Genomic DNA, 25,520 nt, shown 5'->3' on the forward strand with positions numbered 1-25,520 from the left:
GTCTCAACATCAACAGTGAAGAGGCGACTCCAAGACGCTGGCCTTCTAGGCAGAGTTGCAAAGAAAAAGACTGGTAAAAGAATACAGAGACTGGATGGACAAAATAACACAGACACAGGACAGAGGAACTCTGCCTAGAAAGCCAGCATCCTGGAGTCGCCTCTTCACTGTTGACTTTGAGGCTGGTGTTTTGTGGGCACTATTTAATGAAGCTGCCAGTTGAGGACTTGTAAGGTGTCTGTTTCTCAAACGAGACACTCTAATGTACTTGTCCTCTTGCTCAGTTGTGCACCGGGGCATCCCACTCTTTCTATTCTGGTTAGAGCCAGTTTGCGCTATTCTGTGAAGGGAGTAGTAAAACATTGAAGTTACTCCACAATACTAACCCAATTGACAGTGTGAAAAAGGAAGACTAAATAATAAAAAATGTTTCCAAAACATGCAGTAACTGTTTGCAGTAAATTAATGCAAAGCGTTGTTTGGGGGCAAATTCAACACATCACTGATTACCACTTCATATTTTCAAGCATGGTGGTCGCTGCATCATGTTACGGGTATGCTGGTCATCGGCAAGGACTAGTGAGTTGTTTTATGATAAAAATAAATGGAATAGACCTAAGCACACAAAAAACCTGGTTCAGTCTGCTTTCCAACAGACACTGAGACAAATTCACCTTTGAGCAAGTCAATAACCTAAAACACGAGGCCAAATATACACTGGAGTTGCTTACCAAGATGACATTGAATGTTCCTGAGTGGCCTAGTTACAGACTTAAATTGGCTTCAAAATCTATGGCAAGACTTGAAAATGGCTGTCTAGCAATCAACAACCAACTTGACAGCGCTTGAAGAATATTGTACAATCCAGGTGTGCAAAGCTAATAGACACGGAACCATAAAGACTAACAGCTGTAAATTGCTGACAAAGGTGATTCTAATATGTATTGACTCAGGGGGTTGAATACTTATATAATCAAGATATAATTAGGGTTTCATTTTTCATTATTTTGTTCCACAAAATGTTAGATTTTCTCCTCCACTTTGATATTAGATTATTTTGTGTAAAACTTTGACAAAAAAAACAATACATTTTAATCCCACTTTGTAACAACAAAATATGTAAAAATTCAAGGGGTGTGAATACTTTGAGAAAGCACTAATCTTTCAGCTAAAAGTTGGTATAGCCAGAGTCAGGGTTACTGGAATTAAAATTGAGGGGTAACAACTTATAAATACATATGAGACAAAGGTGAGACTGACAAGACAATGGACAATTTTGTTCAAATGCAGTTCTGGATATTCCCAAAAAGAAAAGCTGAGGGCATCTCCCAAAAAGGCCCAAACAAAAGATCTCTAATGCAAAGGTGCTCTTTTATTTATGAAAAAGCAGACACGTTTCGACCACAAATCAGGCTTTGTCAACGCTTGCTTTCTGGTCTGCCTTTTCGCACGCGTTTAGTTTCAGTCAGAGCACATTGTCCACTGTAGGATTAGACAAACAGCATCTTTATCAAAAACATGTTTGACACAAATATCCAGATACGGACAAACGTGGGTTAGTCACCACCTAACTACTTCAATCTGTTGGTGGTGTAAAGCTTTCTCTGGAGGCATTAAGAAGGGACAACACTATATAGATTTCTATAAAACTTGAAAGTTTCAATTGCCTTAATTAAAGCAAAATAACTGATAAAGAAACCAAGCCTATTAACTTTGATAACTGATTTTGGTGGAACCTTAAAACAAACTAAAACTTTTTTTTTAAACAATTACATTTCCTAATAAATATACAGACAAGCGAAGGTAATAAGATATTTTCTGTTCTGAATAGTGCAAATTATATAAACATTAGTTCAAGTATAAAGAAGGCAACCCTTTGATTATCCCACTTCCACCAGCAAACAATTGACAACCTACACAGCCTGCTGTTCAGAGATTACTATGAAAGAACAGACTCCCTCTGTCCAAAACTAGTCTGTAAAGTAACACATATTTAGATTTACAGTTTGTCATCATGCATCAGTAAAATTAAAAGCATATGCATTTTTCAACAGCATATGTATGAAGCATATCAAAATGCATCAAACAAAAATGTAAAAAGTAAACACATTGTTTTTCTGTATGTCCTAATTCAAAGAATGCCTAAGTATTCTAAATATTATTCAGGCTATTTCATCGTAAATTGAACTTCTAGGGCATCATCCATACAATATATATATTATAATTTCAAACCAACATTTCTCAATTATTCTTTGTTTCTCTTTTCATCAACAAATAATTTGACAAAGATTCTTAAAAACAGTGATTAAAAGAATAATCTTCAAATGAAAAACTCTTGAGATGGTTCAATTCAGTCTCCTTGGCTATCAAAAGAGCCTTTACTGCCACTTAGTGGCAAGAGGAGCACACTTGCTCTGCTCCTAGTTGCCTGGTCATCCCACCATGATAACGCTTGATCATTCAACTTTCAAGTAATGACAGATTGTTTCAATTTAACAAAACCAGGTAGACAAGGATATATGACACAATGCAATGCTAACATATCCACAAATTCATCTGACTGTAGATAATGGGCCAAATAATGGGCCAAAATCCCAAACTACCCCTTAACATTACCTCTTACTTTCCCCTTAGAATATGGCCTGCCTTTCGGTCAGCGTTATACTTCCCTGGAAGAGTCTATTCCTATTAGAGGAAGAACACATCCCTCAATGAAGTCACAGATCACTGGTTCATTTTGACAACATTTAGTGACCCGTCCGTCTCCTTTCATCCAGGTTTAGCTAGTAGTAATAATGAACATTGTGAAACCATGATGCATTCCCCTACGGCCACACTACACTCAGAACTTCAATGATGCACATTTCTGTTTAAAGGAAAGGTTGTTGAAAGGAAAGGTTGTTGGATTGGAGGTAGAGGCTGGCTCTGGGTTCCAGACACTGCAGAGTATCTCTCCTACGGTTTCTGAACTGAATCCGGGCCAGGGGATACATCACTAGAGATTCACAGTAAAAATGTGATCAATGTTACTGTTTCTGCCTTTGCAGCTCTGACCTTGTGTGTGCAGACCACCTCAAACGTCTACATGCCTCTTTGAATACAATCAATCTTCTCCTGTTTGTAGTGTGGATATATAGATGATCTTCATTGAGAAACAGTTCAGTTCACCGTCTGATAATATCCACCCTAATCAGTTTGAGGCTCTGGGAACAATTCTAACAATTAAAAAAGGCTTTCACCTTAACTCATAGGAAGAGGTTGACTTTGGCCGGCACAGATTTACAGCCCTTGCTGGAGAAGTGTTGTCCCTGCTCGGGCATGTAGACAACGGCTCCCCCTACTGCCTCCACCACATCGGTGCGCTGGCATTCACCCCGTTGGCAGAGCTCTCTGCGGGCACAGCGCTCCACATGGCGTCTGCCCAGGGGCAGGAAGGGCACAAAGCTGGTCAACAGCTTCTCCTGGATGATGCTGGAATGGAAGAATCCACCTGAGGGGAGAAAGACAGGGCTGTTCAGAACTGTTAGAACATAATAACATGAAACTGTAGGACAGTTGTATTCTAAATGAATGGGGCTGTTGATTGATAAGTCAATTAGGCTCTTACTTCTGCTGTTATTGAACACTGCCTGTGAGATTGCGTCCTCCAGATCCACCAGCCTGATCTCCTCTCTCTCCTTGCCAGCCTGCCGGGTCTCCAGGGCCATTCGGTGAATCACCTCCTCCCCAATGGTGCTGCAGCCACAAAATACAGCCAGTCAGTCAAACTTTCATCACAATACAAACAGACAAATTGCTTAGCGGTATCCACCGGCAAATAGCAGGCAAGTCCTGATGGATGGGGCAAGTGATCCTGATGAGGTGAGACACACACACATTGAAGTCCAGCTTATAAGCACTTCCATTTCAGAACCAAATGACAGTGAATGCTAACTCATAACAGGAGCTTTGTGATACAAATGATTTCTACAACCTACATGATATGCTCCTGTTGTTAGAGCAATAACCAGACCTCTCACAGAATCAGGGCACTAAATGAACTCTTCTAGACTGAACTGCAGTAGTATTGTCAAATTCCCTGGACAATGGCTAGGAATACAGGAACTCTACAGGGGATCGATCTACTAAAAAGCACAATGATAGTTCAACATCCAAACCTTCAAACGTAGGATATTTACAGTAACCGTGAGATAGAAATTCAGTCAACTACCACAAGGCCATCTACATCAGCCTACTGCTACCTGATGAAGATGTAGATGGCCTTGCGGTAGTTGGTGCCGAACACGGTGTGTGAGGGCCCGAGGAAGGGCTTCAGGACGTCGATGACCCCCGGGGGCATGTTCTCCATCTCATCAAAGATGAATATAGAGCGGGCACAGGCCGTCAAATTCCCCTGCACCCAGTCCTTCAGCTCCAGCTAAGGGACAATAGGGACAAAAGAGTGTGTGTCAGAACCACTTAGCAATGCATGAAAATAATGTTGTTTCACAAGGTAATGAATGGCTCAGACATACAAAATGCAGGAAAGGTTGTGGTTACAACATAAAGCTGTGACTTGACAAGTGCACATCAAGTTGATTGTAGGGGAATAGTACTGTCTCAAACGGTAGGCATTGCAAAGGTGTGTATGTGTGAGCACTAAGCAGTTCATGATACTCTGTGGTCCAAGTTGGGAGAGATGCGCTACCCTGTACTGTTGGACGCGGTCAGGTGAGGGGAAGTGTAGTGTTGGCACAAACTGATGGATGTAGGGGCTGCCCATAGCCGTGCCATACAGGTGTCTCCCCAACATGGAGCTGACCAGAGTCTTGCCCGTCCCTGACCCCCCATGGAAGGACAGGACGAGGGGCCGGTCTGGACTTTCCTTCTGAAGGAAGTTTGCCACCTCCTCTGACACCGTGTCCTGGGCCAGATGCTGTCCGTAGAGATTCTTATACAGATCCCATTCCAAGCCTGGGAAGATAGATTTGCAGAGATAAAGGTGTTGGACTAACAAAATGTAGTTAGATCAAGACCAACAAACTTGCCATGATTTCAGTATGACAGCAGGGCTACAAAACAAAACACTTGGCATGCACAGATATGTGAGGGAACAGTCAAGTGAAGATAATAACACCTTTGAAAGGTTTCCTTCCCCTTTCATCTGTGAGTGTAGTCTGTTTGTAAGCTAGCTAGCTAACAATAAACATCTAAGACAGCTGGCAAGCTAGCTTGCTCTGATCCATCGCACGACAATAACGGGTTGCCTCTGCGCTCTCACTTGCCATGTAATCTTTCATAGCTAGAGGATTTGTTTCCCCAATTTTGTTTAGTGGCTGGCATCAATATAGTTTCGGAACTTACCAAAAATGTTTTATTTTACCTTTATTTAACTAGGCAAGTCACTTAAGAACAAATTCTTATTTTCAATGACAGCCTAGGAAAAGTGGGTTAACTGCCTGTCCAGGGGCAGAACTACAGATTTGTACCTTGTCAGCTCGGGGATTTGAACTTGCAACCTGTCGGTTACTTGTCCAACGCTCTAACCACTACGCTACCCTGCCGCCCCAAAATTTTTACACTTAAAGTGACACAGGCAGAAGAAACTCGTTGTTGTCGCGCAATGAACCAACGCTAACTAGCCTATGCTGATCAGACGTCATGTGCTTTGCAAAATACATTTAGAAATCCATGTTATTCAATTATTGCGCCAACGAGTGTCTGCGTTGCCAAGGGCTAAAATAGAAGTCCTTTCTATTTCTGACGCAGATTGCACTGCAAGTCCTCCCTCTCCCATCTCGTCATTGGTTTATAGAAGCAGATACCCACGTGCCATCTCCTCTTTGGTTATACCCACGTGGGTGATTGAAAGACAAACTGTTTTGCCATTCGTGGTAATACTATGAAATTTTAGATGCCAATCACCATATAAATTCAAAGATGAAAAAGCCTGGAAGGAGGAGATGACTAGAAATGAGTCGGGTTGTCCGTTTTATGTGTGGATTAGTAGTCGGAGTAGAGGACTTTGTGCATTTCAGGTAAAATAACAACTCAATGTTTATATCCCAGGACAAATTAGATAGCAACAGCAAGCTAGTTAAATATGACAAATTAGCTAGCATGTGCAAGCTAGATTGCCATACATGTTTAATACTTTTCGACCTGTCCCCAAATTAATGTAATTGGTTCAGTTTGTTTTGATATTTTAACCTGCGTATCGTGATCGTGTTAGATGTGGGGGGACAAAATACATTTCTGCATGATGGCGCACTCGGTTTGGGTTCCGTGTAACAGTCTAATATAATTAGCTTGTTAGCTAATGTTATTATAAAGATTCAAAACTTAACTATACTACTGAACAAAAATATAAATGCAACATGTAAAGTGTTGGTCCCATTTTTCATGAGCTGAAATTAAATATCCCAGTAATTTTTCACATGCACAAAAAGCTCATCGCAGACATCAACCCTACGCAAAGCTGTATTACGCAGCATAAGGCAAAATGCATATCTGTATTCCCAGTCATGTGAAATCCGTAGATCAGGGCCTAAATAATGTATTTCAATTGACTGATTTCCTTACATGAACGTTAACTCTGTAAAATCATTGAAATGGTTGCATGTTGGGTTTACAATTTTGCTGAGTGTAGCTAATCATTTGCAGACCCATTTAATATCACTACGTTCGTTCGCTAGTTAACTCTAGCCATGGGGTCGGTCTACTTACAAACAATAAACTGGAGCAGCTCACCAGCTATTTAGTCACAGCTTCCGTTTTCTTACCTCGTATATTTGGTTTAAAATCACAATTGCAGTCAGAAGATATGGTACAGCTGATGCGTTCAAAAAAACATTGGACACCGGGGGAAAAATAAAGTAAAACCATCAGAACCAGCTGTATAGCAGCCCTTCTGACAGCCATCTTGCTGGTTATGTGTCTGACCGCCGAGAATCTGTTGCCACGCAATCAAAATGTTCAAGTGTCACCGCTAGGGGTCGGTGTTTGTAGTTTTATTTTCTTCGAAATGAATTTAAACAAACCATCGCTATGCTTAACATGAACAGCAACTCCCACAATACATCTGAATAAACGAAGTCCGGAGCGGTGAGTTCTGTCAAGGCTAGAGATTTCCGACTGTTTTGAAAGCGATCAGTCGTTGATAAAATATCAAACTTTACTCGGTATTGCGGCGGTTCGGCACGTCTGTGGTGTGATTGGGTTAGGGATGGTAGGAGGCAGTGATAGAGAAGAAAGTGGGGCAGATATGGAGCACAGTGGTACAAATAAAGGAGGAAGTAAGAAAGGGAGTATGGTTAGAAAGGAAGCAAGAGGTAGAGAGGAGCCAGAAAAATACGTTTGAAGAGAGCAACAGTTTCCATCGCTAGCGGCATTTCGGAGGTAGGAAGTGCGGAGGAAGGGCAAGAAAGACGCTAGGGGAGCATGTGGTTGAGGAGGAGCATAAAGTGATTCTAAAGTTTAGGGACGATGAGCGATAAGGTGTGATAAAAGAGTTAAGAGATGGGAACTTGTTGGTGTTCTGTACGGACATGGCGCAGAGAGCTCTCAGAGTGAAGCTAATAGGGAAGTGTAAGGTGGTGTTGAGCAGCTGGAATGATAAAGGGGCGATAACAGGAGTGCCGGTGAGTGTTAGCACTAAAGATGCAAGGGACAATTTGAGAGGAGGCGTACTAGTGGATGTTCAAAGATTGCAAGCAACAAGGGGTGGGGGTTAGGTTAGATAGCCCATCTTCTGTTACACTTCAAGGACCAGGTACTGCCAAATAAAGTAACCATAGGATATGAGTTATTATGTGAGGGCTTATGTACCAAAGCCTTTAAGATGTTATAACTGCCAGAGGTTTGGGCGTGTGGCAACAGCTTGTAAAGAGAGAAATTGGTGTGGAGGGGAGCATGAGTATGGGAAGTGTGGGGATGGTGTACAACCGAAGTGCTGCACCTTTGGGGGTGCTCATAGTGTGACATATAGTGGGTGTGAGGCTATGGAGCAGGCAGTGGAGGTGCAACAAGTAAGAGAGGAGTGTCATATGCTGAGGTAGTGAGGGTGGTCCAGGGAGATACAGGTTCAAGGGAGAGATGTGTAGGAGCATCTAGACCAGGGATTACGGGGCAGGTGGGAGGCGATTATGGTATACATAGAAAAGAGAAAGCTGGTGACGTTCATAGCAGGAGCTATCAATAGCACTGCTGATGAAGTAGAGTCTAAAACAGAGGATTCAGCTAATAGTTAAAGCTGCGGGGAGACATCTGAGTATGACAGGGTTGACATGGGAAGAGGTTTGAGACGACCTCAATCAGCTGAGGCTGGAGTCATGTATTACTGGATCTTAGTTATGGTGGTAGTACTACAATGGAATGCTCGAAGCCTGTTGGCTCATGGGCAGGAGTACAAGCAGTTCATTGTAGATATGCCAGCTTAGCCTGATGTGATTTATTTGTGTGCAGGGAACATGGCTCAAACCGAATGTGGAGTTTATCATACAGGGATATGTAGTGGTTTGTAGGGACAGAGATCTAGGGGGAGGGGGATGTGTCACCTTCATAAAGAAAGTACTTTCCAACAGGATGCTAGGCAGAGGTATTGAACAGGAATATGTGGTTGAGAGGAGGGGTGATAGTGGTAGTGAACTACTAGTAAGTCAGATATTGGACCTGGAAGTGCTGGAGAGCGTTGAGGGCCAGGATAGAAGTATGGTAATGTGGTATGGGGATTTTAATGCCCATGACACGCTCTGGGTGAGAAACGGATGGATGGAAATGGCCAAGTGATGAAAGATCTGGTGTGCCTGAATGATGGCAGAGGGACCCAGATTGATTTAGCCACAGGGAAGGAGTCTGCCTTGGACCTCACTCTGGTATCTAGTGCGATGGCAGGAATCTGTAAATGGAATGAGTCAACAGTAGGGAGTGATCATTATCCCATAGCATGCACAGTAGCCTGGAGGGAGGAGATGTCAGTGGATGGAGTAGGCAGGTGGGTGTTTGGAAGGGCAAAGTGGGATCAGTTTCAGGAGCTGAGTGAGCAGGTGATGTCTTAGGTGGATATGAGAGTGGATGTGGATAGTATGAATAACTGGGTGAGAACAGCGTTAGTTGGGGCAGCTAATGAGTCTATACCTAAGAGTTCAGGGAGGAGGAGGAAAGCAGTCCTATGGTGGACGGGCAATGTTTAGTAGTAGGAACAGGGCATTTAGAATACTGAAAAGGATGCATAACAAATTTTTATTTTATTTAACTAGGCAAGTCACTTAAGAACAAATTCTTATTTACAATGATGACCTACCCTGGCCAAACCCAGACGACGCTGGGCTAATTGTGCAGCGCCCTATGGGACTCCCAATCACAGCCAGATGTGATGCAGCCTGGATTCGAATCGGGGACTGTAGTGATGACTCTTGCACTGAGATGCAGTGCCTTAGACCACTACGCCACTCGGGAGCCCAGTCTGATTCAGTATAAGCAGGCCCAGACCCTGGTGAGGAGAACTATCCGTCAGGCAAAGAGATCATGTTGGCGTCGGTTCTGTGACACCATTGGAAGGGCGACACCTGTGGGAGAAGTGTGGTGGATGATTAAGAGGATGAGTGGGGTCAGAAGGGAGTGAGATGATCCAGTGTTAATGAGTGGAGAGGATTTGACAGTAACATGAGAAGGCAGAGATGATGACCAAAGCGTTTGTCAGAGGGGCAGAAGGGGGAGAGAGAACAAGAGAGGAGCACCCCGGTATGCTGGATAGTAAGGGAGGATGTAAATGATGCATTGAATGCACCATTTACCATGGAAGAGATGAAAAGGGCAATGGGTAAGGCTGGGTTAACTTCACCTGGGAAAGATGAGGTGTGCTATGTTATGTTGGCCCATCTTAGTGATGAGGCACTGGATAAGGTTTTGGTGTTGTACAACACAGTGTGGGAGGGGGGATTACCAAGCAATTATAAGGAGGCAGTAGTTGTACCAATCCGGAAGCCAGGGAAGGACCCAATGAGGCCAATTATGGAACGTATGATTACGGAGAGGATGACTTACTTCTTGGCGAGCAGGGGGCTAGTATCGCTACATCAGAGTGGGTTCAGGAAGGGAAGGGGAACTATGGACCCAGTGCTCTGCTTAGAAGCGGCCAGGAAGGCTCAGGTGAACAAGGAGACTGTTGTCGCTGTCTTTTCTGATGTGGAGAAGGCGTATGATATGATGTGGAAGGAGGGATTGTTAATCAAGCTTGATATTATGGGGGTAGGAGGAAGAATGTACAACTGGTTAAAGGATTTCATGTTTGGAAAGTCTATCCAGGTGAGGGTGGGAAAGTCACTACCTGGTGGATAACGGTACACCACATGGGAACGTGATTAGTCCTCTGTTCTCAATCATGAACAATGATGTTTACTCTCAGGTACAGCCGGATATCGGGAGGCCGTTATTTGCAGATGATGGGGCCTTATGGAAGACGGGAAGAAATTTGCCATACATAGCCAGGAAGCAATTGATGAGGTAGAGTGGTGAGCATTAATGTGAGGATTCAGGTTCCCTGTAGAGAGAAATCAGTGTTTTTTACAAGGAGGAAGGTGGGAGACGAGGTATGCTTGAGGTTATACAGTATGGGATAAACTTGGAGAGGGTGGGGGCTTTCAGGTTCCTTGGGGTATACTTTGACACTAGACTGACCTGGACAGAACACATTGAGGGAGTTGTGGGAAAGTATAAGAATGTGATGCGCTGTCTGACGGGAAAGGATTGGGGGGCTTGGCGTTCCTCATTGACGACCATGTATGTTGCATTGATCCGATCTGCAATAGACTATGACAGTATAGTATATGGTTCGGCAGCCCGGACTTCATTGGAAAGGCTAGATGTCATACAGGGACAAGGACTCTGAATATGTAGATGGGCGTTTCAGACGTTTTTTTTTTACAATTTTCTACATTGAAGAATAATAGTGAAGATATCAAAACTATGAAATACACATGGAATCATCTAATAACCAAAAAAGTGTTAAACAAATTAAAATATATTTTAGATTCTTCAGAGTAGCCACGCTTTGCCTTGATGACAGATTTGCGCACTCTTGGCATACTCTTGCTTCATGCGGAATACTTTTCCAACAGTCTTGAATAGTTCCCACATATGCTGAGCACTTGTTGGCTGCTTTTCCATCACTCTGTGGTCCAACTCATCCCAAACCATCCCAATTGGGTTGAAGTCTGGTGATTGTGGAGGCCATGTCATCTGATGCAGCACTTCATTACTCTCCTTGGTCAAAAAGCCCTGACTCAGCCTGGAGGTGTGTTGTGGGTCATTGTCCTGTTGAAAAATAAATGATAGTCCCACTAACCGAAAGCCAGATGGGATGTTGTATCACTGCAGAATGCTGTTGTAGCCATGCTGGTTAAGTGTGCCTTGAATTCTAAATAAATCACAGGCAATTGTCACCAGCAAAGCACCCCCTCAGAATTACACCTCCTCCTCCATGCTTCATGGTGGGAACCACACATGTTGATATCATCCGTTCACCTACTCTGCGTGTTACCAAGAGTCAGAGGTTGGAACCAAAAATCTCAAATTTGGACTCATCAGACCAAAGGACAGAGTTCCACCTGTCTAATGTCCATTGTTTCCGTTTCTTGGCCCAAGCAAATCTCTTCTTCATATTGGTGTCCTTTAGTAGTGGTTAATTTGCAGTAGATGCTATTCAGTATATTATATTAGTATATTATATTAGTCCTATTTTCTGTTATAACATATGAAAAGTTATTAATATTTCTGTGCTTTCAGCAAGCAAAGCACACTATTGTTATTGCTCATACTTTTTCTTGTTTATTATTCCTGACACTTTTTGGGACCTATTTCCTACAGTTTTACACTACATACACAATTCATACATCAAACTCCTGCAGAGCTGGATGCTGATGTGACATGCTGTGACTTCTTGGGGGGATGTCTTCTACATCCTGAAATATATTTAGGGGGAGGGGGGGTGTTTATCATTATTGTTGTTATCAAACTTAACAGCCTACTTAACTTACAGTACACTCTGTACATTGCAATGGAAGCACAGCGTGATTTCACTGAAATTCTCATCACTAGTGGATATAATGTTGTTTTGGTAAACCCATTCAATTGTGTGATTTTCTTTTTCAAAGGAAAATACGCAGCAAATTAGGCGATGGTGGTGCCTAGTTCTCCTGCAGAACGTTCCCATGCCGTAAGTCTTGAACATCACAAAAACGTTTCATTTGCATCCTTAAAATCACTTGTTTCACTATAGCCAGACTTACATTACATACATTCAATATATTCAGGTATGTCATTCATTCACTAAGGTCTGAAGAAGAGAGGTTGAAAGATCAAAAAAGGTGGCAAAAACAAAGCACACTACAGGTAGGAGGTGTCATGATGAGTGGTATAGTCTTAAACCAATGTTTAAAGACTTCAACCCCAGCCCTCTCCAATATATTTCAGGATGATGCATGTCACATCAGTATACAACTCTGCAGGATCAGGTACTACGTAATAAGGCTATTAGCTAAATTAAGGTGCATTCTTGTACACACATCCCAAGAGGTTCCCTTACATTACTTAATGACCACAATCTGTTTTCTTTCTAGACGATACTGAAAACAAAATGCACGTCGAACTGGGAGTTGTAAACTGGGTATGTAGTCTACTGTGTTTTAGGCTGAAGGCTTGATGCATGGCAAGATATAATAGTTGTGATAACTTGTTGAGTAGTTATAGTTAAAACCCCTTTAGTAATAGGGGCTTTTGTTTGCATGGTGGTATTGTGAAAGTGGAGTGTAATTTGACTTGATCACACAATGAGGCTCTACTCATATTTATTCTTCCTTTTTCTTCAAGGAAGCAGATGTTCTTCAAATTGACACCCTAGAGGCAGCAAGGTGGTGCGAACGACAAAACATTTAAAGGCACCGTTTCCCTCCCAGGTGTAATTGGGATGGACGGGGAAGACCGCATTACAACCCTTAAAGAACTATGGTTGTATGATGGCCTGGATGAAGAGGAACATATTATCCTCTAGGAACCGTTCATGTTCCAGCTACAGAGAGATGAGATGTTCTATGTGGAGGCAGTTGATGTTCTATGTGGAGGCAGTTGACAACAAGAAAATGACTGTCTGCCTCTTTTGAGGAGCAGGAGTGAAGCCATTTTTGAGGAGTGGTCAAACTGTGTTTTTGTCTGCTGTGTTAATTGTTTCAATTGTTAATTGTGTTGTTTAGTAAAGATGACGTAGAAGTCACCCGAGTCTCTGTACTGGAGCTGGTATAACTTCATGTACAAAGCACATTCAGCTTGTCTGTATGGTATATTCTGTCACCATTCTCATGTGGAAAGTAAATAGCAGTATAAATCAGGATGGGTAGTATTTCAACAGTACATGACAAGTCTGTTGTTCCCTGCAACAATATCAGTAGCTGGCCTCAAATATAGCATGAAGCAAAAAGCGTTACAACACATATGTTGGTACCACTTTATATAATATTTCTTATGGTCTTCAAAAATGAAATACGTTTGTATTCAACGTGTGCCTTGCACAAACGTGTGTGTTTGTATTCAGTGTGGGACTGTCAAAACTCAGACGGACCAACAAAAAAGTGGGCGGGGTCAAACGTCGAGCCCGGCCCCGAACTGCACACTGCAGTCAGGGATACTTGGCGCAGACTAACATTCCAACGGGTCAGCACCTGACGTCATACTCTTGGTAACAAAGTGTGTTGTGGTTGCCGAGTTCTTTAATAGTGCAATCACAAAGTTTCATTGCAAATATGCCAAAAAAGAATGGAAAGAAAAGCGGAGATAAATCAACCAAAAAAGAGATCATTGGATTTGGAGACAAAACGTGTTTTGACGACGCATTGTCTGAAGGTGGAAAAGATTTCTACCGGTCGCAGATACGAGACTTGGAGGAACAATTGGAAAAGTGAGAGAGTTTTCATTGGGTGGTCCGCAAAGATAATTTCTATTCATATTTAGGCTAATCTCTGATCCTCTGAATAAGAAATAATGTTGCGAGTCAACACGCACTGACACCATCAGATTATTGTTGGAACAATATAACCACATAATGACAAAATAGAACCCATTGCAGTTATGAAAACTGCGGTGCATGTGCGTAAAATTGGCAATCAAACACGAATCAGTTACGACTAATGCAAATCATAAAAATATGTGTTATTTATAAAATACTTCACATTAACGGTTAAAACAAAATACACCATAATAATATGAAACTAAATCATGAATATGAAACTAAATATTCCAATCAAGTTTCCATGACTGAATCCCACCATCATCCTATTTTCTCACCTCATATTTGCAGATATCAGCACAAATGTGATGAGTTGGAGGTGCAACAGAAGGACTTCTCCTCTCAGTATTTCACTGTTGAGAAGGAGAAGAAAGACATTGTGCTCTACCTGAAGCGCTCGCTGGCCCAGAAGGAGGATGAGCTCTCAGACTTGTTGGAGAGACTGGTGGGACTGCAGCAGGCCAAGGATGCTGAGAAGGACTCCTTTGAGCTGCAGCTCAGTCAACTTCGCCAAGAGTTCCAGGAGAACAAGGACAAGCTCACCTCAGAGAACATGGTCCTTGGTAAGATACTAAGAACCTCGACACCATAACATTCCATCCACATGATCCACCACCAGACTTTTATTTAAAACCAGCTCTAAAATGTCTGATCAAACTTTGATCATTTACAGTTGAAGTTGGACGTTTACATACACCTTCGCCAAATACATTTAAACTCAGTTTTTCACAATTCCTGACATTTAATCCTAGTAAAAAATCCCTGTCCTAGGTAAATGAGGATCACCACTTTATTTTAAGAATGTGAAATGTCAGAATAATAGTAGAGAGAATGATTTATTTAATCTTTTATTTCTTTCATCACATTCCCACATTCCCACATTCCAAGTTTACATACACTCAATTAGTATTTGGTAGCATTGCCTTTAAATTGTTTAACTTGGGTCAAATGTTTCGGGTATCCTTCCACAAGCTTCCCACAATAAGTTGGGTGAATTTTGGCCCATTCCTCCTGACAGAGCTGATGTAACAGAATCAGGTTTGTAGGCCTCCTTGCTCACACACACTTTTTAAGTTCTGCCCACACATTTTCTATAGGATTGAGGTCAGGGCTTTGTGATGGCCACTCCAATACCTTGACGTTGTTGTCCTTAAGCCATTTTTCCACAACTTTGGAAGTATGCTTGGGGTCATTGTTCATTTGGAAGACTATTTTGCGACCAAGCTTTAACTTCCTGACTGATGTCTTGAGATGTTGCTTCAATATATCCACATAATTTTCCTTTCCTCATGATGCCATCTATTTTGTGAAGTGCACCAGTCTCTCCTGCAGCAAAGCACCCCCACAACATGATGCTGCCACCCCCGTGCTTCACGGTTGGGATGTTGTTCTTCGGCTTGCAAGCATCCCCCTTTTTCCTCCAAACACAACGATGTTCATTATGGCCAAACAGTTCTATTTTTGTTTCATTAGACCAGAGGACATTTCTCCAAAAAGTACAATCTTTGTCCCCATGTGCAGTTACAAACTGTAGTCTGGTTTTTTTATGGAGGTTTTGGAGCAGTGGCTTCTTCCTTGCTGAGCGGTCTTTCAGGCTATGTCGACATAGGACTCATTTGATTGTGGATATAGATACTTTTGTACCTGTTTCCTCCATCATCTTCACATGGTCCTTTGCTCTTGTTCTGGGATGGATTTGCACTTTTCGCACCAAAGTACGTTCATCTCTAGGAGACAGAACGCGTCTTCTTCCTGAGCGGTATGACGGCTGTGTGGTCCCATGGTGTTTATACTTGCGTACTATTGTTTGTACAGATGAACGCGGTACCTTCAGGTGTTTGGAAATTGCTCCCAAGGATGAACCAGACTTGTGGAGGTCTACCATTTTTTTTCAGTTGATTTTCCCATGATGTCAAGCAAAGAGGCAATGAGTTTGAAGGTAGGCCTTGAAATACATCCACAGGTACACCTCCAATTGACTCCAATTATGTCAATTAGCCTATCATACGTTTCTAAAGCCGTGACATCATTTTCTGGAATTTTCCAAGCTATTCAAAGACACAATCAACTTAGTGTATGTAAACTTCTGACCCACTGGAATTGTGATACAGTGAATTATAAGTGAAATAATCTGTCCGTAAACAATTGTTGGAAGAATTACATGTCATGCACAAAGTAGATGTCCTAACCGACTTGCCAAAACTATAGTTTGTTAACAAGCAAATTTGTGGAGTGGATTGAAAAACAAGTTTTAATGACTCCAATCTAAGTGTATGTAAACTTCCGACTTCAACTGTAATTGTATTACTCCTATCTCCATCCCCATGCAGCGGGTAAGCTAGCAGCTCTCGAGGAGTTCCGTGTGCAAAAGGAGGAGCTGATGGCCCACTTGGAAGGCCTGGAGGAGCAGCTTGGGAAGCAGAGACAGGAGCACCACACAGTCATCTACAGCCTGGAGAGGAAGGCTGTGCTGGACAATGACAGGTCAATGCCATTATGTTAAGAAGCCATTCGTACACTATGATCTGGTCATGAGCTCCTGCTCATGCTGTCCTCCCTCCCTGCCCTCTCTAGACTAAAGAAGGAGATGCAGCAGCACGTGGCAGCGGTGGCAGCCGAGTTTCGGCGCGTGTCGGACAGGAAGATGCCAGAGACGACCATGAGGGCCATCCACGAGAATGTGTCTGTGACGGCCCAGCTTAGTCAGCTGTCAGACAAGAGCAAGCAGCTGCTGGAGGAGAACGAGGATCTGAGGGATAAAGAGAAGCATATCCGCAGAGAGATGGAGGTCCTGGAGCCCTTGTTCAACAAGATGACCCGTAAGAGCCTCAGCAACCAGAAGGTACTGTGGAGGGATAAGGGGTGAGAGCGATGATTGTCATGATTGTAAGCTTGCATGATTTTGGTGTATCAACACCTCCACATGATAATGACAGGACCTGTCTGAAGCCTGATTTGATTGCTGACAGGTTACCCTGCTCTTCCTCTCTGCTCCTCTTCTCTTTTCATCAGGTGATCCATCAGCTCACAGAGAAGTGTAAGCAGATGCAGGCTGAGCTGGAGGAGTATGCTAGGGCTCAAGAGGAGCATCAACAACTGCAGAAGGATCATGTTGTACTGCTGGCAGAGATGCATGCCCTAAGGTCTGATGTTTCCATTCAGAATTAAAAAATACTCCAGAGTTCCTGTTTTGTACATCAGGGGTCCACAATTCTGGTCCTGGTAAACCGCAGTGTTTGCTGGTTTTGTTCCTTGTCATTCCGTGACTGTTTTCTGAGCAGTCAGTGTAATTTACTGATCAATGCCTTAGAGAAACCAAAACCAGCAGGACTGAGGCCCTGTACATGATTTAATTAGTATTTTGCCTGGCTAACTGACATTAATCAAATCAAATTTATATAGCCCTTCGTACATCAGCTGATATCTCAAAGTGCTGTACAGAAACCCAGCCTAAAACCCCAAACAGCAAGCAATGCAGGTGTAGAAGCACGGTGGCTAGGAAAAACTCCCTAGAAAGGCCAAAACCTAGGAAGAAACCTAGAGAGGAACCAGGCTATGTGGGGTGGCCAGTCCTCTTCTGGCTGTGCCGGGTGGAGATTATAACAGAACATGGCCAAGATGTTCAAATGTTCATAAATGACCAGCATGGTCGAATAATAATAAGGCAGAACAGTTGAAACTGGAGCAGCAGCAGGGCCAGGTGGACTGGGGACAGCAAGGAGTCATCATGTCAGGTAGCCCTGGGGCATGGTCCTAGGGCTCAGGTCCTCCGAGAGAGAGAAAGAAAGAGAGAAGGAGAGAATTAGAGAATGCACACTTAGATTCACACAGGACAATTCATGTGTAACAATGATACAGTATCTTATTCATGTCAGACAAAGAAATAATAATTCATTCAGCCTGTGACATTTAAATGTCAGGTGCTCCCCTAGTCAGTTTATTGTTACACGAAGGCCTCAAATGCCAGCGACGAGTGAGAGATATGTTCAATTAACAGTCAAACTAATTCTCACAAAATCTATTGAATTTCAATGGAACTGCATGCATGGTACTTCCTGAAAAGTATGATTCCTGTCTTTTGTTTTTAACCCAATTGATATTGAAGAACTGAATTAGTAATTAACCCCAACCTTCTGGTTTGTTCCTACAGGCAGGTGCAGGCCTCTCTGTTGGAGGAGACAGGGAGGAACTGTGCCGAGGCAAACAGGCTGGGGAGAGCGCTGGAGGAGGAGAGGGACGTGAGAGGACAACTGGAGACCATCCTACAGGCGGCTGCATTTGCCCTGAAACAGGCCCTCATGGTAAAGAAGTGCTAGGAATCAAAATCACAGCAGTGTAAACCAATGGCGGTCGGTGCCGTTTAACACGAGCCTCCTATGTTTTGTATTGAAGTCATTGTACCCAGAGGAGGACTGAAACTAGGTGTTCTCCGGCTACACCATGGTGCTGTCCTACAGAGTGCTGCTGAGGCTACTATAGACCTTCATTGCAAAACAGTGTGTTTTAATCAATTATTTGGTGTCATGTGTGACAAGATGGCGGCAGAGAACAAGGCTGACGTTTTACGTATTCCTAACCAGTTGTGTTTTTTTGTTTGTTTCTTAGCGTTGTTTGTAACTTATTTTGTACATAATGTTGCTGCTACCATCTCTTATGACCGAAAATAACATCTAGACATCAAAACTGTGATTACTCACCAAGGACTGTTAGAATCCTTTAATTAATTTAACAAGCCCGAGGGGCCCGACGTGAACGATATACTGCTTTCCCGGGAACAGGCCCAGATCCCCGTCATTTGCGTGAAGAGAAGGTGGAGAAAAAGGGGCCCAGAGGCCAGGCTGCCTTCTGAGAAGTGGTAGGCGATTGAATAAACCCCCACTTCCTTCCATTCTGCTAGCAAATGTGCAATCTTTGGAAAATAAAATTTGATGACCTATGCAGAAGATTAAACTATCAATGGGACATTCAAAACTGTAATATCTTATGCTTCACTGAGTCGTGGCTGAACAAAGACATTATCAACATACAGCTGGCTAGTTATACGCTGTATCGGCAGGACAGAACAGCGGCGTCTGGTAAGACAAGGGGCATCGGACTATGTATTTTTGTAAATAACAGCTGGTGTACGATATCTAAGGAAGTGTTGAAGTTTTGCTCACCTGAGGTAGAGTATCTCATGATAAGCTGTAGACCACACTATCTAACTAGAGAGTTTTCATTTGTATTTTTTGTAGCTGTCTACATACCACCACAGACTGATGCTAGCACTAAGACCGCACTGAATGAGCTGGTATTCCGCCAAGCAAACAGGAAAACGCTCACCCAGAGGCGGCACACCTAGTAGCCTGGGGCTTTAATGCAGGGAAACTTAAATCTGTCTTACCAAATTTCTATCAGCATGTTAAATGGGCAACCAGAGGGAAAACAACTCTGGACCACCTTTACTCCACACACAGAGACTCATACAAAGCTCTCTCTCACCCTCCATTTGGTTTATCTGACTGTAATTCTATCCTCCTGATTCTTGCTTACAAGCAAAAATTAAAGCAGGAAGCACCAGTGACTCAATCAATAAAAAAATGGTCAGATGAAGCAGATTAAAGCTACAGGACTGTTTTGCTAGGATAGACTGGAATATGTTCCGGGATTCCTCCAATGGCATTGAGGAGTACACCACATCAGTCATTTGCTTCATCAATAAGTGCATCGATGACGTCGACCCCACAGTGACCGTACCCCCAACCAGAAGCCATGGATTACAGGCAACATCCGCACTGAGCTAAAGGCTAGAGCTGCCACTTTCAAGGAGCGGGACTCTAACCCGGAACCTGATAAGAAATCCTGCTATGCCCTCCAACGAACCATCAAACAAGCAAAGTGTCAATACAGGACTAAGATCAAATCGTACTACACTGGCTCTGACGCTTGTTGGATGTGTCAGGGCTTGCAAACTATTACAGACTACAAAGGGAAGCACAGCCGAGAGCTGCCCAGTGACACCAGCCTACCAGATGAGCTAAACTACTTCTATGCTCGATTCGAGGCAAATAACACTGAAACGTGCATGAGAGCACCAGCTGTTCCAGAAGACTGTGTGATCACGCCTCCCCCAGCCGATGTAAACCTTTAAACAGGTCAACATTCACAAGGCCGCAGGGCTAGACGGATTACCTGGACGTGTACTGTGCGAGCATGCGCTGACCAACTGGCAAGTGTCTTCACTGACAATTTCAACCTCTCCCTGTCCGGGTCTGTAATACCAACATGTTTTAAGCAGACCAGCATAGTCCCTGTGCCCAAGAACACTACAGTAACCTGCTAAATGACTACCGATCCGTAGCACTCAAGTCTGTAGCCATGAAGTGCTTTGAAAGGCTGGTCATTGCTCACATCAACACCATTATTCCAGAAACTCCCGACCCACTCTAATTTGCATACCACCCTGACAGGTCCATAGATTATGCAATCTCTATTTCACTCCACACTGCCCTTTCCCATCTGGACAAAAGGAACATCTATGTGAGAATGCTATTCATTGACTACAGCTCAGCGTTCAACACCATAGTGCCCTCAAAGCTAATCAATAAGCTAAGGACCCTGGGACTAAACACCTCCCTCTGCAACTGGATCCAGGTGGTAAGGGTAGGTAACAACACATCCGCTACATTGATCCTCAACACAGGGGCCCCTCAGGGGTACGTGCTCAGTCCCCTGCTGTACTCCCTGTTCACTCATGACTACACTGCCAGGCACGACTCCAACACCATCATTAAGTTTGCCGATGACACAACAGTGGTAGCTACGCCTGATCAATGACGAGAAAGCCTATAGGGAGGAGGTCAGGACAACAACCTTTCCCTCAACATGATCAAGACAAAGGAGATGATTGTGGACTACAGGAAAAAGAAGACCGAGCACACCCCCATTCTCATCGACGGGGCTGTAGTGGAGCAGGTTGAGAGCTTGAAGGTCCTTGGTGTCCACATCACCAACAAACTAACATGGTCCAAGCACACCAAGACAGTCATGAGGAGGGCATGACAAAACCTATTCCCCCTCAGGAGACTGAAACGATTTGGCATGGGTCCTCAGATCCTCAAAAGGTTTTACAGCTGCACCATCAAGAGCATCCTGACTAGCTGCATCACTGCCTGGCATAGAAACGGCTCGGCCTCCGACCTCAAGGCACGACAGAGGATAGTGCGTACGGCCCAGTACATCACCGGGGCCAAGCTTCCTGCCATCCAGGACCTCTATACCAGGCGGTGTCAGAGGAAGGCCCTAAAAATTGTCAGACTCCAGCCACCCTAGTCATAGACTGTTCTCTCTGCTACTGCATAGCAAGTGGTACGGAGCGCCAAGTCTAGGTCCAAGAGGCTTCTAAACAGCTTCTGGGTAGCCATTTGATTAGATGTTCATCTGATCAAATGGCTACCCAGACTGTTTGCATTGCCCCCCCTCCCCCTTTTACACCGCTGATACTCTCTGTTGTTATCATCTATGCATAATCCATTTAATAACTCTACCTACATGTACATATTACCTCAACTAACCGGTGCCCCCGCACATTGACTCTGTACCGGTACCCCCCTCTGTATATAGTCTCGCTATTGTTATTTTACTGCTGCTCTTTAATTACTTGTTACTTTTATTTCTTATTCTTATTCATATATTTTTTTTAAACTGTATTGTTGGTTAGGGACTCGTAAGTAAGCATTTCCCTGTAAGGTCTACCTACACCTGTTGTATTTGGCTCATGGGACTAATACGATTTGATCTAAAAAGGACTTAACTTATTTTTTCAATTGAGATTTTTTCTAAAATTCACTGAGGATGGTTCTCCCCTTCCTCCACTGGTGTAAACATTGCATGCGTGTAGATAGTCTTCTATGTATTATAAACTGTTTCCTGACGCAATTATTGTGTCATTACATTGTAGTTATGAGTCAGAATTTTGTTACTTTAGTTATAAACACGTGTGTAAAATGTTTCCACATTGAGATGAGTAATTAACACTTGTGGTTAGATTTACCTCTCATTTGCTCACCAGTTGGAAATGTCACATTGCGATTAGTAGCACTAACGTAACTCCTTCGCCTATCCTAACAGGAGGTGCCTAAAGAGGAGGACTCTGAGGTGAAGACTCTGGTCCGGAGGAACCAAATGATGCAGAAGCTGTTGGCTGTGTTGGACAGTGCTGCTCTGTTGGGGAAAGGGCCTGCCATGAAGGACTTCATCCCAGAGGGAGACTCCCTCCACGAGCTCAAGACCGGCCCTGGCCCAGGAAGGTACTGGAGGCTGCCTACATACTGCCTTCCTCTCATCTAATGCTAGTGTAGCAGATGTGAGCTAGTGCACTAGTAAACATTGTGCAGGTTTACTCTGTACATTAGCACAGTCTTGGAGAAAGCTGTCAATACAGAACTACAGCATCATAATTATTCCATAACAATTACTGTTTATTTTTTTATGTTGCAAGAGCTAGTACATTGTTGCCATATGGTATGATTATCAAGAAGCTCAAGATTCACTACAAAATAATGACCATTAATATGGAGTTGGTCCTCACTTTGCTACTATAACAGCCTCCACTCTTCTGGGAAGGCTTTCCACTAGATGTTGGAACATTGCTGCGGGGACATGCTTCCATTCAGCCACAAGAACATTAGTGAGGTCGGGCACAGATGTTAGGCTCGCAGTCGACACTCCAATTCATCCCTAAGGTGTTTGATTCGATGGGATTGTGGTCAGGGCTCTGTGCAGGCCAGTCAAGTTTTTGCACACCGATCTCGACAAACCATTTCTGTATGGAGCCCGCTTGTCCACAGGGGCATTGTCATGCTGAAACAGGAAAGGGCCTTCCTCAAACTATTGCTACAAAGCACAGAATAGTCTAGAATGTCATTGTATGATGGCGTTAAGATTTCCCTTCACTGGAACTAAAGGTCCCAAACCATGAAAAACAACCCCATACCATTATTCCTCCTCCTCCAAACTTTAAATTTGTCACTATGCATTGGGGTCGGTAGCGTTCTCCTGGCATCTGTAAAAACCCAGATTCGTCCATCGGTCTGCCAGATGGTGAAGTACAGACAATTTTAAGCGGACCGCGCTTCAGCACTCAGCAGTCCTGTTCTGTGAGCTTCAGCACTCAGCAGTCCTGTTCTGTGAGCTTCAGCACTCAGCAGTCCTGTTCTGTGAGCTTCAGCACTCAGCAGTCCTGTTCTGTGAGCTTATGTGGCCTACCACTTCGCGGCTGAGCTGTTGTTGTGCCTAGACATTTCCACTTCACAATAACAGCAGTTAGTGTTGACCAGGGCAGCTCCAGCAGGGCAGAAATGTGTTGAACTGACTTGTTGGAAAGGTGGCATCCTATCACGGTACCACATTGAAAGTCACTGAGCTCTTCAGTAAGGCCATGCAACTGCCAATGTTTGTCTATGGAGATTGCATGGCATGTGCTTGATTTTATACACCTGTCAGCAACGGTTGTGGCTAAAATAGCCAAATCCACCAATTTTGAAAAAGTGTCCACATACTTTTGTATATATAGTGTATTTCTCTAGCTCACTATGTTTCTTAAATGACATGCATACTTGTCTCCTACACCCTCCTCCAGATCATCAGGGCTTCTTGGTCCTCTTCTCAAGGACACCACCCAGCTGTCTCACTTCAAGACAGGAGACCTGGGCCTCGTACCGCGACGGACACACAACTACAACAACATCCTGTCCAAGATGGGACCCCTCTCCAAGAGCACCCGCCTTCAACTGCACAGGTGATTGAGCTGCAAAAATACTCTTAGATTAGGAAATGCAATGTCATCAGTGTATATATTAATATATATTGTAACTTAGTTACAGTAGATAATGTTTTTATTGTGGGGAATGTTTTTATTTAATTCAATGGTCAGAGGGATGTTTTATGTTAAGTGGATTTTTTAAATGTAAACATGTAAACCGATTTGTGTCAATGTATTGGTGACCGTAGCGCCTCTGTTTGTCAGGAAAGTCTCACCACCACAGAAGAGGACCAGCCCATCCAAACCCTCTGGTCCAGCTCCTCCACTCCGGGACCCTCCCAGAGGGAGCCTGCTTTCCCCCCACAGGCCCACTCCAACCAGGGGCAGCGCCGCTGAACCCATCCTCAGATAGGCAGGACTGGGACTGGGATTTAAACCCCTTTTAATGGGACATTTCAACAAAAAATAAATGTTGCTACATGGTTGTGCTCACTTTTTGGAATGACATGACTAATTCTGTTTCTTTTCCAGCCACTAGGTGGCAGGAGCAACTCTTAGAATATGTTGTACTGAAGCAGACAGACCAGACACTATAATTTTATCTAGAAATCTAATAAAGGCTCTGTTATTTTGTGTTATGATTTAGGTCAAATTTATTTGGAGACTAAAACCAAACAATAAACATTAGAAATGTATACTCAAAATAATAAAGGTGATACTGTAACAAAGCAAATTGTCCATCTACTAAATCCAGTATGTAGTTCATGAAGTAATAAACAGAGGAAAATATTTTTAAAATGCTGATCTTTATACGGCTGATTTTACAAGGTTCAATGGTTGTTATGAGGACAGAATGTGGGCTGTTGTACTGTACATATTTTACATTAAGTGAAGTCTGGTGTTTGACATTGTCTAAGTCTCTATAATACAAATAAACAAAGTCTATGAGGACATCTGGTTTATCAAATTAAAATGGGCCCATCACTGCATTACCATGTATGTAAGCTTGTTAATTTATTAGGGTTACATTTTCACTTGTTCAGACGAATAAAAGCTGTCATTGCACACCATGTACACTATACCTATCAAATCATTTTTAGACCTTCACAAGTTCCAAGGGTGTTAGAAACATATGATCATAGAGAGGATATTCCCCATGGAATATATATTTCAATAATGAGACAATGGCAATCTCACAGACCTTTATTGTAGAGCTGACATGACGTCCTGATTTTATGCATTGACGTATTGATTCAATCCTGATCTTCTTGTTCTCTAAACTCTTTGTCTTTGTATCCCTTTCTGATGGAGGCGATGTTTTTTATAAGTGACTCTTTGGGACCCCAGGCACAATGGTGCTTGTGTTTCAACAGCTGCAATGTTTACATCTTTGTCATATGAAAGCTCTGTGACTAGATGCATGTGAATAAGGGAATGTGGATCTCCCCCAACAAGGATGCATTTCTTAGATATGTATTTTGTGAGCTTATTGCTAAAAACTTAAATGTAATGTAAATGTAAATTTTGGGACTACTGCCCTGTAAATGTGCAGCAGTATCGTATCTCTTTTTCATAATTCGATGTGCTTTCATGATGTCTTTACCTGTCAAAGCTAGTTAAAAATATCTCTCCCTAAATTAATCAATGTCTCATTTGTAGGAACATATCATTTGATGGGTCATGAGAAGACATCACAGGCAGTAGCTCTTTTTAATTGGTGTGATTTATCACCTTCCTCTGCAG

The 25,520-nt window shown here is 43.1% G+C and overlaps 2 protein-coding genes across 44 annotated transcripts; one reads left to right on the forward strand and one right to left on the reverse strand.

Annotated features, from left to right (window-relative positions):
- Positions 1-1,352: 1,352 nt before the first annotated feature.
- Positions 1,353-6,931, reverse strand: tor2a (torsin family 2, member A). The gene is made up of 5 exons (XM_035785205.2): positions 6,762-6,931; positions 4,688-4,953; positions 4,242-4,417; positions 3,608-3,735; positions 1,353-3,490 (listed from the first exon to the last, which is right to left on the reverse strand). Exons 1-5 carry the CDS (start codon positions 6,898-6,900, stop codon positions 3,246-3,248), a joined length of 954 nt encoding a protein of 317 aa, XP_035641098.1. The 5' UTR covers positions 6,901-6,931; the 3' UTR covers positions 1,353-3,245.
- Positions 5,798-24,849, forward strand: cfap157 (cilia and flagella associated protein 157). 43 transcript variants are annotated; one of them, XM_052461361.1, is made up of 16 exons: positions 7,090-7,377; positions 10,385-10,482; positions 11,097-11,272; positions 12,132-12,193; positions 12,312-12,369; positions 12,451-12,491; positions 12,597-12,643; positions 12,847-13,927; positions 14,327-14,598; positions 16,366-16,519; positions 16,610-16,877; positions 17,048-17,178; positions 18,186-18,336; positions 22,145-22,323; positions 23,655-23,813; positions 24,042-24,849. In XM_052461361.1, exons 8-16 carry the CDS (start codon positions 13,773-13,775, stop codon positions 24,187-24,189), a joined length of 1,617 nt encoding a protein of 538 aa, XP_052317321.1. In that variant the 5' UTR covers positions 7,090-7,377; positions 10,385-10,482; positions 11,097-11,272; positions 12,132-12,193; positions 12,312-12,369; positions 12,451-12,491; positions 12,597-12,643; positions 12,847-13,772; the 3' UTR covers positions 24,190-24,849. The 43 variants fall into 43 exon arrangements, with proteins under 43 accessions (XP_035641097.2, XP_035641063.1, XP_035641066.1 ...); XM_052461362.1 differs by lacking the exon at positions 7,090-7,377 and adding an exon at positions 7,384-7,619; XM_052461360.1 differs by lacking the exon at positions 7,090-7,377 and adding an exon at positions 9,930-10,284.
- Positions 24,850-25,520: the final 671 nt, after the last annotated feature.

This window comes from Oncorhynchus keta, chromosome 14 (assembly GCF_023373465.1).
Source record: "Oncorhynchus keta strain PuntledgeMale-10-30-2019 chromosome 14, Oket_V2, whole genome shotgun sequence".
In the NCBI taxonomy this organism is placed as follows: domain Eukaryota; kingdom Metazoa; phylum Chordata; class Actinopteri; order Salmoniformes; family Salmonidae; genus Oncorhynchus; species Oncorhynchus keta.